Source organism: Zootoca vivipara, chromosome 15 (genome assembly GCF_965207765.1).
Source record: "Zootoca vivipara chromosome 15, rZooViv2.hap1.1, whole genome shotgun sequence".
In the NCBI taxonomy this organism is placed as follows: Eukaryota; Metazoa; Chordata; class Lepidosauria; order Squamata; family Lacertidae; genus Zootoca; species Zootoca vivipara.
In genome coordinates, this window is record NC_142598.1 from 19,487,440 (window position 1) to 19,502,744 (window position 15,305).

The 15,305-nt window shown below is 48.5% G+C and overlaps 1 protein-coding gene across 1 annotated transcript in view; it reads left to right on the forward strand.

Annotated features, from left to right (window-relative positions):
- The first annotated feature begins 209 nt into the window (after positions 1-209).
- The window catches only part of SHB (SH2 domain containing adaptor protein B), a 151,390-nt gene continuing 136,294 nt past the window's right edge, over positions 210-15,305 (forward strand). The window contains exon 1 of the mRNA XM_035097025.3: positions 210-1,359. Within this exon, the coding sequence (XP_034952916.1) occupies positions 664-1,359 (696 nt within the window). The 5' untranslated portion in view covers positions 210-663. The remainder of the gene's footprint in view (positions 1,360-15,305) is intronic.

The following is a 15,305-nucleotide window of genomic DNA, read 5'->3' on the forward strand; positions in this document are numbered from 1 at the left end:
GATCCCGGAGACCTGCAGTGGCAGCGGGTGGACAACAGCCTTTCGGCAGGGAGGTGGTGGAAATCCCTTCCAACAGCAACGAAGCAAATCCACTGGCTGGCGAAAAAGCGCACCCAGCCAGGCAGCTCATTGGTCCGGCCTCTTCCCCTCGCCGCCACGAAGAAGGGGGGTGGCTCTCGGTGCAAGAGGCACCTCCCAGCCGCCGGTGCGCGCTGAGCGCAGCCCAAGCTGCAGCAAGCGAGCGCCGTGCGCGCGCGAGGGAGAGAGACAGAGAGCGCCAGGCGACGGCGGCGAAGGCGAAGAGAGAGTCGCGGGCAGCCCCGGCGCGGAGGGCAGGGCGGCCGGGCGGCAAAGGCGGAGCCGCGCCTGCGTGCGTCAGGCCCCCGCTGTGGCAACTCGGCAAAGTTCCGCGGCGGCTGGGTGAGCGGCGCCTGGGAGACGAGCCGAGAGCGAGCCGGAGCTCGGGCAGGAGGACCCAAGGCGCTTTCCCCGGCGCGCACGGGGAGCGCGCCGAGGAAAAGTTTGTGGCGCGGGCGGCGGAGCTGTGGCGCCGGCTTCCCATGGAGGGAGCGCAGCCCGAGCCGGAGAGAGGCAGCAGCGGCGGCGCGCAGCCCTGAGCGGCGACCGGTTTCCGAGGTGTCTCCATGGTGTCCCCTTGTCGCCATGGCCAAATGGCTTAATAAGTACTTCAGCCTGGGCAACAACAAGACCAAGAGCCCACCGCAGCCGCCGAGGCCGGACTACCGGGACAAGCGCAACGGCACGGCGGGCGCGGGCGGCGCAGGGCACCACAACCACCATCGCCACCACAACAGCCACCAACACAGCCACCACCACACGTCGCCGTGTTTCCCGCGCCACGACACCAGCGACCTGCTGCTCGCCTACCGCGCGCAAAAGGAGCGCGACTTCGAGGACCCCTACAGCGGGCCCGGCTCGTCGCTGCGTAAGCTGAGGGCGCTCTGCCGGGCCGAGTACTGCGCGCCGGAGGAGCTGCTGGTGGAGCCGCCAGCCGCCGGCCCCAAGCCCTTCTCGTCGGCGTCGTGCTGCGGCGGAGAGGGCGGCGGGAGCGGCGGCACCACCAGCAGCAACCCGGCCGTGGCGTCCGCTTCGCCGCAGCTCTTCCGCAGCCACAGCGAGCGGCGAGCGGCCACGCCGCCCGACGCCGCCGTCAAGTACATCTCGCCCAAGCACCGGCTGATCAAGATCGAAAGCGGCGAGGGCGGCAAGGGCAGCGGCAGCGGCGGATCCCCCGTCACCTGGAGCCCGTCGGGAAGCGGCCACAAGAAGCTCAACAAGTGCCCCGAGCAAGCGGAAGGGGGCGGCGGCAGTGGCGGCTCCGGCACCAAGAAGGAGAAAGTAAGTGAGCTTGTCAGCCTGGTGGAAACCCGTCTGCCTGGTTCGCGAGGGTAGTGGCGCTTGATTTCTCCGCACCTGGCGCTGATTCACACGTGCATTCCTTCCCCGATCGTGGTGCGCTTGTTGATTGGCAGGTGAATGTGGGAACGGGCTTAATGGGGAGCGAGATGACCGTGACCCGGAAGCGTCCGTCCTTAGGAACCAACAACTCCTAGGGGCCGGAGGTGCCTTCGCCGCCACCCCAATAAAATATTTGAGCCTTCCCCCAAGTTGATGGGCATTGCCATTCAAATAGTGTGTGTGCCGTGTCATGTGGTCGATTATGCAGGGCATCTCCCCTCCCGCATATTTTATTCAAGTTGGTACCCCTTCTTCCATCTGGGGTGGTGTGTTTAGTGATGGCTCATTCACACATGCATAGTCATAGGGGGACTTGCTACCTGACCCTGCTCTTGCATGACAGCTGAATGGGAGACCTCTTGTTGAAAAGCAGAACATTTGAGGTGATGTGAAGGAACCATTCCGTGGTGATAACTCTGTTCGGTGCCCATTTCTATGTGTAAATCCGCCCCCCTTGTTGGGCTTTCATCAGATGATTGGGATGCTTGTGTGAACCAGCACTGTGCATCTGCATCTCACTGCTGCCCTCTTACCTAGTGTCAGTGGCATGGAGGCACACTCTGGAACATAAAAGTGATACTGACCAGACAGGGGTGAACAGAGGATTAACGTGGTAGGGAATGCATTCAGAGACTCTCTGCTTATGACAGACAGACCAGTTACAACACCAATAACCTATTGTGGCTTTTGAGCATAGAAAGACCCCCAACTTGCTGAAAGAAGGGGCTCAGCTTGGTGAGGTTTACTTGAAGCTTTTTGTGTAGAACAGACAGGGAAATAATCTGTTTCTGTATTTTATCAGTCTAGTAACCCTCTTTCCTGAAGGAACTGACATGGTTTGTCCCAAGTGATCCTCACAATTGCTGTTGGGTAGCTTAGGCAGAGAGGTGGTGACTTTTTCCCAGGCCCATCCTGCAAGCTCATGGCTGAGTCAGGATTTGTAGCCATAGCCTTGCCTGCCCAGGTCTAGCATACTATCCGCTATCTCCAATGCTGGGTCGCCCAGCTAAACTCCCCTATTTGCACATGTCAGTTCTGTGAAGCAGTGTGCATTAGGCAGGCGGCTGTTGTTGTTGTCTTTGTGCTGGAAGAGAGACTTCTGTATTTAAGGATCTGTTTTTAAATATATGTATTTTTAAATATATGTATTTTTAAATATATGTATTTTTAAATATATGTATTTTCAACAAATACAATTCAAACAATCATAATTGGTGAGGAATAGCTGCTCAGTTAGCACTGGCCATTTTTGAGCATTGGGACTAGTTTCCTTTATTGTTCTTAGCTTTCTTTCCAAGTGAGAGAAGGTGGAGCATTCATAGCAGAGATGTCAGTTTTCTCGCAAGCACACTTTCTTAAAGTAGGTGCTGGTTATCAAGTCTGTTACACCCACCCACTTCCAGCTCCAGCACCTATTACACAGCTGTCAAATCTAGAAACTTGATTGTGTAGTGTGTGCATACATGTGTGGCTTGTTTATTGACCCCACCCCTCCTCTGGCTTAGGCACTGCCTGCATCCCTTAAGCAAAAGAGAGCACTTCAACAATTTGTCTCCCCTCTCTCTCTTTTCCGGAGGACCCATGTTAACAGCAGAGCTTCTAAGTGGCATTTCTTTCAGGAAGGTGCTGAAGCTCAGCTTGGGAACCAGACCTAGACATTTCAGGCTTAGCAGGTCTTTGAGCGACTGTTCTAGTTTTCTGATGGGTAAATTACAGTTGTTGCCGGTTTTGTCTTCCTTCCCACTGTGATTGGATAGGTCTGAATTCAGAACTTTTCGACCACACAGAGCGTGAGATCCTAGGGTTACTCTGGTCAACTCTTAAGACGGTCTTGGGGACATGAAGGGTGAAGGAGAATGGTGTATGATGGCCAGTGATTCTTAGGCCTTTTCTGTGTAGCAGGACAAATTGCCCCGTGACTCAGCTGCTTTTTATATCTGGCCAACTGAAAGCCAGCATGACTCCCTGCAATTGTGTCAAGGGCATGCAACAGATAGTGCTTGTGTTTTCAGATCTGTAAAAGAGAAAAGACATTTTAATTCCTCAGATAAAGCACTAAGGAAATAGGGCTTGTTTGTACAGCAATAACCTGAGTCATATGCAAAGTATTTCTAACTGCTTGAGTTAGTACTGATGCTCTCTGTTAAGGGTTTTTGTTTTGTTTTTTTAAAAAAAGGTGTGAGCATCCAGGCATTTTAAGGGTAGGTCTGCTGTCGCATGATTGTGTATAATTTCTGTGCCAGCAAACGTAAGAGAGAAATGATTTAATCGGTTTGGGTATTAATGGCAAACTGGCACATGTAATCTCTTGCCGTTTAAGGAAAACTTTAGAATCAGAGGCATATTTGAAAAGGAGTGTTTACAGCCCCAGCCCTGCACTTTTGAGGTTCAAATCTGAAGTTTTCAAAACATGCTTATATCCCAGGAGAGGGAGTTTCGTGGCCTGTTGGCCCTGATGATTCAGATCACTTCTAAAGGTGATAATCATGCAGATAAATCTGAAACAATCTGAAGTAATGGACGGTTTCATCACTGCTTGAGCAGGATCCAAAGAGCAGCTTTAGGCAAGGGTCTCTTAATTCCCTTTTGACATTTATTTCTTTGAGAAACATATGTTGTGCCTTCAGGGAAACCCTTTCCACATTGACTTATCTGCTGAGGAACTGTTGCATGTCTGCTGTGTTGCAAAGGATTCTGGGGAAGTCCTATGACCCACCACAGTTCATGCACAGGGTTGGGCAGCCATGTTGATGAAGAAGACGACACTCTTACAACCCTTCTTCAAGGACTCTCTAAAAGTAAAATAATATAAAAAATCAGTTGGCATCAATAACTCATATCTAATAAACACAGATATGTTGGCACTTCAGTTTTTGATGTTCATTTCTTATGGTGCATGTAACTTTAGGAGTTTTGGTGTTTAGGAGTGTTAGGAGTTTTGGATTTGTTAAATGGGTTGCATTTAATTTCCCTTTCAGAGTCATGAGCCTCGAAATGCATTGGGCTAAACAGAACATTTCCAGTGTACCTCTGAGGTCCTTCGAACATAAGAAGATCTTGCTGGATCAGGCCAGTGGCTCATCTAGTCCAGCATCCTGTTCTCACAGTGGCCACCCAGATGCTTTTGGGAAAGCAGGACCTAAACCAGGCATCCCCAAACTGCGGCCATCCAGATGTTTTGGCCTACAACTCCCATGATCCCTAGCTAACAGGACCAGTGGTCGGGGAAGATGGGAATTGTAGTCCAAAACATCTGGAGGGCCAAAGTTTGGGGGATACCTGACCTAAACAAAAGAGCTCTCTCCCCTCCTGCAATTTCCAGCAAGTGGTCTTCAGAAGCATTACAGCCTCTGTTCATAGAGGCAGAGAATAGCCCATCATGGCTAGTACCGGTAGCCATTGACAGCCTCCATGAATTCTTTTCAAAAAGCCATCCAAGTTGGTGGCCACCACTGCCTCCTGTGGCAGTGAGTTCCATAGGTGCATGAAGAAGTCCTTTCTTTTATTTGCCCCGAATCTTCCAACGTTCAGTTTTATTGGATGTTCACAATGACCAGCGTTACAAGAGAAGGACAAGAACCTTTCTCTGCCTACTTTCTGCAGGCCATACATAGAATTATAAACTTTTATCGTGTCGTTTCTTACTCACCTTTTCTTCTAAAGGAAAACGTCCCTAACACTTCAACCTTTCCTCTTAGGGGTGTTGCTCCATCCCCTTTTCTGAACCTTTTCCAACTCTACAATATCATTTTGAAGGGGAGGTGACCAGAACTGTCGCACCATAGTTTTGTATAATGGTGTTGCAATGTCTTCTCTTAAACTCTCTTTGTTCCTACGTAGGCATCCTCTGTGCTTTCTACCTCTGGGTTTGCTGGACCTTTTACCACCATCCTCTGTGAATGGAGAATAATGTATTGCTTGCTCCTGTATCTGCACATGGCACCTGATGCTCAGTGCTGCGACTGACAGCATTTCTAGAGTTGCCTGCAAGGTTTCCCTCGAGATCCTTCCGTAGGAGATTGAATCCGGGTCTTTCTGCATACAAAGCAGGCATAGGCAAACTCTGCCGTCCAGACGTTTTGGGACTACAACTCCCATCATCCCTGACCACTGGTACTTTTAGCTAGGGATGAATAATAGAATCATAGAATCATAGAGTTGGAAGAGACCACAAGGGCCATCCAGTCCAACCCCCTGCCAAGCAGGAAACACCATCAAAGCATTCTTGACATATGGCTGTCAAGCCTCTGCTTAAAGACCTCCAAAGAAGGAGACTCCACCACACTCCTTGGTAGCAAATTCCACTGCCGAACAGCTCTTACTGTCAGGAAGTTCTTCCTAATGTTTAGGTGGAATCTTCTTTCTTGAAGTTTGAATCCATTGCTCCGTGTCCGCTTCTCTGGAGCAGCAGAAAACAATCTTTCTCCCTCCTCCATATGACATCCTTTCATATATTTGAACATGGCTATCATATCACCCCTTAACCTTCTCTTCTCCAGGCTAAACATACCCAGCTCCCTAAGCCGTTCCTCATAAGGCATCGTTTCCAGGCCTTTGACCATTTTGGTTGCCCTCTTCTGGACACGTTCCAGCTTGTCAGTATCCTTCTTGAACTGTGGTGCCCAGAACTGGACACAGTACTCCAGGTGAGGTCTGACCAGAGCAGAATACAGTGGTACTATTACTTCCCTTGATCTAGATGCTATACTCCTATTGATGCAGCCCAGAATTGCCTTGGCTTTTTTAGCTGCTGCATCACACTGCTGACTCATGTCAAGTTTGTGGTCTACCAAGACTCCTAGATCCTTTTCACATGTACTGCTCTCAAGCCAGGTGTCACCCATCCTGTATTTGTGCCTTTCATTTTTTTTTTGCCCAAGTGTAGTACCTTACATTTCTCCTTGTTAAAATTCATCTTGTTTGCTTTGGCCCAGTTGTCTAATCTGTTAAGGTCATTTTGAAGTGTGATCCTGTCCCCTGGGGTATTAGCCACCCCTCCCAATTTGGTGTCGTCTGCAAACTTGCTCAGGATGCCCTCAAGCCCATCATCTAAGTCATTGATAAAGATGTTGAATAAGATTGGGATGATGGGAATTGTAGTCCCAAAACATCTGGAGGGCGGGCCGAGTTTGCCTATGCTTGACACAAAGCATCTGCTCAAGCACTGAGCTTATGTGGCTCATACCCTGCCACCTCCTCCCCAATCATTTTACATTGCTCTGTTTTTTGGGGGTGGGGTGGGACAAACATGTGCACACATGTTTTCAGAAGGCCGAAGTAGGTGTAAATATTTGGACTGTGCGCACACGATCGCTTAATTGTATCCAGCAATCGTGGAGGTTTGGGGGTCAGACCAGATAAAAAAAAAGCAGGGAGAAGCAGACGGCGATAAGTTTGATAGAAATATGCGTAAATAGAGGAAGAAACTCTGCTGTAGAGGTAAGGCAGAGATCAAAGTTGAAAGGACTGTTATCGGTTGCAACATATTTATGTTGCTGAGCTCTTGCAGCGGGCAGGTATAATATCAAAGCAAGCAAACGCTAGAGGCATAAGCAGAAAGCATCTGCTTTGTTCAGAAGTATTTCTACATGTTTACCGAATGTTGCAATCGCCTATAGGTCTAGGACAGCAATGTCCAAAACTGGCCTGGAGGTGAAGATGCAGATCCTTTCTGGAGCTGTGAATACGGTACTGCTGATGTGGAAAGAGAGCCAAGTAGTTTTATAATTTGTGGCTTTTGTCCAGGGCAGAAACAGGGAACCTATCACCTTCCAGATGTTACTGGATTCCAGCTGCCATCACCCTTGGCCATTGGGCATCTTGGCTGGGACTCCAAAAACATCTGGAGTGCTGGTGGCTCCCCATTTCTGGTCGAGGGAAATAGATCTAATCTATAACACAGTGTTTTGTGCGTGGTTGAAGTCATGGTCTACAGAAGGCTTTCCAGAGTTCCTTGGTGAAAATATTAGCATGCATTTTATTTATTAAAGCTTCCCAATTTACATCTGCCCCAGCAGCTGCAGTGTATCAGATGTGCAAAATCTGGCCCTTTATTTTTGGGGAGCTTTCTGCTCTTTTTGTCCTCTCCCATCAGGTATCTAGGAAACTCCGTAGAGTATCTCGGATACCCTTTCCTTTAGAAATTGCAGCTGGAAAGCCAGTGTCGTCCTGAACATGGAAGCTCCTGCTTTCAGTGGGATCCACATTTGGATATGCATTTCCTTTCTAGCTAGCTTGCACAAGAGTTACACATCCTGCTGGTAATTAATTGTTTCCCTGCCTGAAATTAATGGAAGGGAATCCGACTGGAATTTGAATATCAGATCATCATCCTGCAATGGTGGAAACTCTCAACTCCAGCACTGGAAATAACACTTGCTGGGTTGCTACATTATCTTAATTGCAGAGCCCACTACGGAAGAGGCCCTGCTTGAAGTTAATGCCAGTGCTGTTTGAGCTGTTAAAGAATTTCAAAGCCAGTCCTCAGTGGAAGGTTGCAGGCAATGGAGGGGCAAGCCTTTGCTGGGAGACACTGAGCCCAGATCATTGACAGGGATGCGGCCGGCTAGGACTGCTGAGAGTTGTAGTAACATGGGGGGAAGGGTGATATAGGGCATGAAAACTGAAAACCTAGAATCCCGAAGCGTGTGCCCAGAAGCTAGCTAGCTAGCCCTACTGGAGCAAACTGGGGAAACTGCTGGAGCAACAGGCTGGTAGCCATTAACATTCTTCTGACATGCGGAAGTGTTGGGTGTGTTCTGGGATGCTCTTTTGGTTTATATGGGGTAACAGTGGGGTTCATGCTAGAGCTTGCCCCAGGATCCTCTTGCCATATGCAGGGGACTCTGTGGCTTGGCTGATGCCGAGAGGTTTCACAACAGGCAAAGGGGTGTGGGAAGGTTCCTGTAGTTTAAAAAGCTTCTGATCTTGTGTACGTAGTTCTAATCCCTTTTGGGTGGCCTCACACTATAGCAGTGACTTTTTATTCACTAACAGTGGTGGGTGGTAATAAATTTATTATTGCTGCTGTTACTACTACCACTACTAGTTAGCACTTGCGGTACATTGCACAGGTGGCGCTGTGGTCTAAACCACTGAGCCTCTTGGGTTTGCCGATCAGAAGGTTGGCGGTTCAAATCCCTGCGACGGGGTGAGCTCCCATTGCTCGGTCCCAGCTCCTGCCAACCTAGCAGTTCGAAAGCATGCCAGTGCAAGTAGATAAATAGGTACCGCTGTGGTGGGAAGGTAAACGCCGTTTCTGTGCGCTCTGGTACTCGTCACGGTGTTCCGTGCAACAGAAGCAGTTTAGTCATGCTGGCCACATGACCCGGAAAGCTGTCTGTGGACAAACGTCGGCTCCCTTGGCCTGAAAGCGAGATGAGTGCCGCAACCCCATAGTCGCATTTGACTGGACTTAGCCGTCCAGGGGTCCTTTACGTTTTACCTTGCATTGCACTTTAGTGCCCAAAGCCGTACACATGCAGCAATTACGTCCAACAATCCTGCAAGGCAGGTCAATCCCTTCCAGTCGGGATTCAGGCCTCATCATGGGACTGAAACTGCCTTGGTCGCGTTGGTTGATGATCTCCGGCGAGCTAGGAACAAAGGTGAGAGCTGTTTCCTAGTTCTGCTGGATCTCTCAGCGGCTTTTGACACCTTCGACCATAACATCCTTCTGGACCGTCTAGAGGGGTTGGGAGCTGGGGGCACTGTCATACAGTGGTTCCGCTCCTTCCTCCTGGGCAGTGTTCAGAAAGTGGTGGTGGGGGATGAGTGTTCAGACCCCTGGGCTCTCACTTGTGGGGTGCCTCAGGGCTCTGTACTCTCCCTCCTGTTTTTTAACATCTATATGCAGCCGCTGGGAGAGATCATCAGGGGGTTTGGGCTGGGTGTTCATCAGTATGCGGATGATACCCAGCTCTACCTCTCTTTCAGATCAGAACCAGTGAAGGCGGTGAAGGTCCTGTGTGAGTGTCTGGAGGCGGTTGGAGGATGGATGGCGGCTAACAGATTGAGATTGAATCCTGACAAGACAGAAGTACTGTTTGTGGGGGACAGGAGGTGGGTGGGTGTGGAGGACTCCCTGGTCCTGAATGGGGTAACTTTCCCCCTGAAGGACCAGGTGCGCAGCCTGGGAGTCATTCTGGACTCACAGCTGTCCATGGAGGCACAGGTCAATTCTGTGTCCAGGGCAGCTGTTTATCAGCTCCATCTGGTACGCAGGCCGAGTCCCTACCTGCCTGCCTGAGACTGTCTTGCCAGAGTGGTGCATGCTCTAGTTATCTCTCGCTTGGACTACTGCAATGCGCTCTACGTGGGGCTACCTTTGAAGGTGACCCGGAAACTACAACTAACCCAGAATGCGGCAGCTAGACTGGTGACTGGGAGCGGCTGCCGAGACCACATAACACTGAAAGACCTACATTGGCTCCCAGTACGTTTCTGAGCACAATTCAAAGTGTTGGTGTTGACCTTTAAAGCCCTAAACGGCCTCGGTCCAGTATACCTGAAGGAGCGTCTCCAGTCCCATCGTTTTGCCCGGACACTGAGATCTAGCGCCGAGGGTCTTCTGGCGGTTCCCTCGCTACGAGAAGCCAAGTTACAGGGAACCAGGCAGAGGGCCTTCTCGGTAGTGGCACCCACCACTACATTTGTGTATTTCTTTAAAGAAGCTAGCTAACAGTGCAGTCCTAACCTTGTCCACCCAGAATACCTGGGGTTAAATCCTACAGAATTCAATGGATTATAGCCTGAGTGTTTTACACAGTGCTATTTTATTAAGATTGCCGGAAGAAATATCAACAACCTCAGATATGCAGATGACACAACCTTGATGGCAGAAAGCGAGGAGGAATTAAAGAACCTTTTAATGAGGGTGAAAGAGGAGAGCGCAAAATATGGTCTGAAGCTCAACATCAAAAAAACCAAGATCATGGCCACCGGTCCCATCACCTCCTGGCAAATAGAAGGGGAAGAAATGGAGGCAGTGAGAGATTTTACTTTCTTGGGCTCCTTAATCACTGCAGATGGTGACAGCAGTCACGAAATTAAAAGACGCCTGCTTCTTGGGAGAAAAGCAATGACAAACCTAGACAGCATCTTAAAAAGCAGAGACATCACCTTGCCGACAAAGGTCCGTATAGTTAAAGCTATGGTTTTCCCAGTAGTGATGTATGGAAGTGAGAGCTGGACCATAAAGAAGGCTGATCGCCGAAGAATTGATGCTTTTGAATTATGGTGCTGGAGGAGACTCTTGAGAGTCCCATGGACTGCTAGAAGATCAAACCTATCCATTCTTAAGGAAATCAGCCCTGAGTGCTCCCTGGAAGGACAGATCGTGAAGCTGAGGCTCCAATACTTTGGCCACCTCATGAGAAGAGAAGAATCCTTGGAAAAGACCCTGATGTTGGGAAAGATTGAGGGCACTAGGAGAAGGGGACGACAGAGGACAAGATGGTTGGACAGTGTTCTCGAAGCTACGAACATGAGTTTGACCAAACTGCGGGAGGCAGTGGAAGACAGGAGTGCCTGGCATGCTCTGGTCCATGGGGTCACGAAGAGTCGGACACGACTAAACGACTAAACAACAACAACATTTTTATAGGAAATGAGGTGCTGACACTCACTATATAAACACCTTCCTCGCTCTCTTAGAATGGCAATGGTGCCTACCTGAGAGGTGCTGGAACTGAGTTCCCACGAGTTCCAGCTGAAAAACTGCTTAAAGATTGCTGCTGGAGAGCTTAACTATACGTTACTGTGAATGTGTATCAGCTGCAGAGTTCCATCTCCCCAGTGATGTTCATTTGTCATGTTGATGTCATAGTGCTCACTATTTCCTTGACCTCACACCACTTTGTTAGCTGGCGCTTGCAGGATTGGTGGAAATGCTGTGATGTTGTGCCATGCGTCTGCCAGGGAGGTGCAGAAGGGAGGCGGGGGCAGCCCAAAGGACTGGTGAGAGCCACTCGGGCCACATTCACACCATACATTTAAAGTGCTATGATGCCACTTTGAATGTTCTAGGCATCCCCCAAGGAATTCTGGGAGCTTGAGGTCTTTAAGGCTGCAGAGAGCTGTGAGGAGACCCTCATTCTCCCGCAAAGATGGAATTCACAGTGTTTGCTAGGAAGAAGGATTGATTGCTAAACCCTTTGGAGAATTGCCCTTCCCAGATTGTTCTGAGGAAGCCACGAATATTTAAACTTTAAAGCAGTGGCATAGTGCTATAAATGCACAGTGTGATGGTAGCCCCACCGGGCAACTGCAGTGCAGAGGGAGGAGGCCTTTTGAAGGCATCTTATACACCCCACCCACTCCAAAAAATCCTGAACCATCACTGGTAGGGAATGGGGCAGAAAAGGAGACCAGGCTACGTGAGGGAGCATCAGGAAGGGGTCTTCATAAAAGAATGAGCTGTGATCGTTTTTTAAAAAATTGTAAAACAGGGGGGGGGGAGATTCCTTTTGAGATTTAAGGCAGGGATGGGGAAATTTGTGTCGCTCATTATGTTATTGAGCTACCATCCCCATCACCCCTGACCTTTGGCCATGCTGCCTGGGGCTCCAACAACATTTAGAACAGTGTTTCCCAACCTTGTGCCTCCAGCTGTTTTCGGACTACAATTCCCATCATTCCTGACCACTGGTCTTGCTAGCTAGGGATGATGGGAGTTGTAGTCCCAAAACATCTGGAGGCACAAGGTTGGGAAACACTGATTTAGAAGATCCACAAATATCTCACCCCTGTTTTAAGGAACACAATTTTTGAAAAGGTCTCTGGTAGTCTCTTTAAAAAGAAGAAAGAAAAGATCCATGGCAAGGAAAAGGAAAGAATGTTACAGGACAAATAAGGAAATACAGTGTATATATTTATTCTGCCCCGGTGCGAACTTGGGGCACAGATTCAGAGGGGAAGGCCCTCCTGTGCAAGCCCCATTGAAATGAATGGGGCACACACAACAATTCTTTTGCACACATCTCTCAGCCTTTTCAATGGGGCTTGGCGCTAGATGGGGTTCCCTGTGGATAGCACATGTGGCAAATGGTGTAAACCCACATGTCTTGGGGAGTAGAACATGAAAGTATTGGGTGGTGGCACATTTTTAAGGTGATAAATTGCGTCCTGTCTGCATGTAATTCCAAAATAAATCACCTTGTCAGGGTGAAGGAAGATTAAAGCTCTGATAAAATATTTATTGCTGTGTCAGTCGTCTACCTTTTGAGTCACTGACTGGAAACACTTAATTCTTTCAGGGAAGTGAGTGATTACATTGGAAATATTCATTCATATGGCAGTGTTTTTTAAAAAACAGACTTAAATTTTACTTTAAAGTGCAGTGCCTTTGGCAGGTTAGTGAAATTCTAGAGCATCTGGATGCGTAGCACAGCTTCAGAAAAGAAATGAGTGAACGTCATACAAAGCTGAAGTCCTGTGAGAGGCAGTGTGGTGCAGTGGTTAGAGTGTTGGACTACGAGTGAAAAGACCCAGCTTCAAATCCCCCTCAAGACACACGCTGGCTATTTAGCCATGATAATAAACAGTCACTCAGGACACAAGATGGTACAAAGGTATAGAGGTATAGAGTAAATATTTTTTATTCTGGAAAATAAATCTGCTGTTGTGCTATTAAGGTATGAATGAGGCATCTATTAGCATTTTATTTTGGTCTGAGACCAGGCATATTTTTTATAAAACAGAAAAGTTGAATTCTTCTCTGAACCATTGAGCAAAGTTTCTCTGAACTCTGAAGACACAGATCCAACAATGGAACTTTCCTTATTTTCCTGTTCAGGGACTTTTGATGATATTTCTGCTAACTTTTGTAGGAGTGGACTTCCTGAGTGTTAGCTATTACAAAGGAGAACTACAAAGAGCTCCTTCGAAGTTTATCTGCTTCCGCCCCACTTGTGGCAGTGAGATCTCTCTGGCTTTTCTAGTGCCAAGAAAGTGCCAAATGGGGGGAAGTGAGGCAGTCTGGCAGGCAATGCCAAAATGCAAGTGTTCATGAAACTAAAAGGTAAGGTAAGGTAAAGGACCCCTGGATGGTTAAGTCCAGTCAAAGGCGACTGGGGTTGTGGCAGTCATCTCGCTTTCAGGCCAAGGGAGCCGGCGTTTGTCCACAGACAGCTTTCCGGGTCATGTGGCCAGCAGGACTAAACCGTTTCTGGCACAACGGAATACTGTGACAGAAACCAGAGCGCACAGAAACGGCGTTTACCTTTCCACCACATTTATCTACTTGCACTGGCATGCTTTCGAACTGCTAGGTTGGCAGGAGCTGGGACAGAGCAAGGGGAGCTCACCCCATTGTGAGGATTCGAACCGCCGACCTTCTGATTGGCATGCCCAAGAGACTCAGTGGTTTAGACCACAGCGCCACCCGCGACCCCAGTATTACAGTGGAACCTCGAGTTGTGGACGTAATCCGTACTGGAGGCACGTCCGCAACTCGAAGCGTTTGCATCCAGAAGTGCTGCGTCTGCGCACACACACGATTTAGCGCTTCTGCGCATGCCCGTGCGGCCAAACCCAGAAGTAACCGTTCTGGTACTTCCGGGTTGCCGCAGGGTGCAACTTGAAAAGACGTAACCTGAAGCGGACGCAACATGAGGTATGACTGTAAAAGTATGTTCTCAGGAATGAGGTTAGGTTCACAGGTGTAAAAAGAAGTGTGGAATTTGGCTTATTTGTTTTATTTCTTTGGGTGGTTTTTTTTTTTGAACACCGCCTGGGGATGCCATGTAAAAGACAATCTAAAAATATTTAAATAAATAAATGCATTCCCTTAATCAATAATTTCTCTAACAGGTCAGGAGTCCTGCATAAGCCAGAGAGCTAAAACAAGGGATTCCGCTGCAGCACACACAGTACATGAAGTTTAGAATAAAGGGGTGTTTATTATTTACTAGGACCTAGACCAGGCATCCCCAAACTGCGGCCCTCCAGATGTTTTGGCCTACAACTCCCATGATCCCTAGCTAACAGGACCAGTGGTCAGGGATGATGGGAATTGTAGTCCAAAACATCTGGAGGGCCGAAGTTTGGGGGTGCCTGACCTAGATCTTTCTCCAGGTCCACGTGTATTTCTTTAGTGCTTGATTATATCCCATGAATCTTGTGAGATTTAGAGCGTAGAGGAAGCCATGTATTACATTTTTAATGCCACCCTTCCTCCAAGGAGCTTTAAATGGATCTCCCCCACCCAAAACACACACATTTTATCTTCACCACAATATTGTGAGGCTGCATCCACACGATACATTTAAAGCACACACACCCTAGATAAGAATCCTGGGAACTATGGTTTGCTCAGGGTGGTGGGAATTGTAGCTGTGTGAGCAGTATATTGCAGTTCCCGGGATTCCTTTGTGGGAAAGAATGTGCTTTAAATGTATGGTGTGTATGCAGAGTTAATAACTGGCCGTGGGCATTCAGTGCGCCGAGATCTGAACGCAGGTCGTCCCAGTTCTATGTCCAACACTACCCATTGCTCCATACTGCCCGAACGCTTTTTGTATGATCCGATTAGAGCCTGTCTTCAGGGATATAGATCACCATGCCATATATAATATTTGAAAGTTCTTTTGTTAGGTACTGATTTATTCCCCATTATTTGAAAGGCAAATCCTTCAAATGCTGAGACAGGCAAAAGACGGTTCCTTTAGGAATATGTGACTTGATTTAGCAGTGAAAAAATTCATACTCATCTTTCACTGACAAGGAAACTGTGCTTGTGGCAGGTTTATAAGGTGGCCTTGAATAACCTGTCTCTTTTTTAAACAGCTAAAGAATCCAAACTTGTTGGGAAATGAAGCTGTACAAGA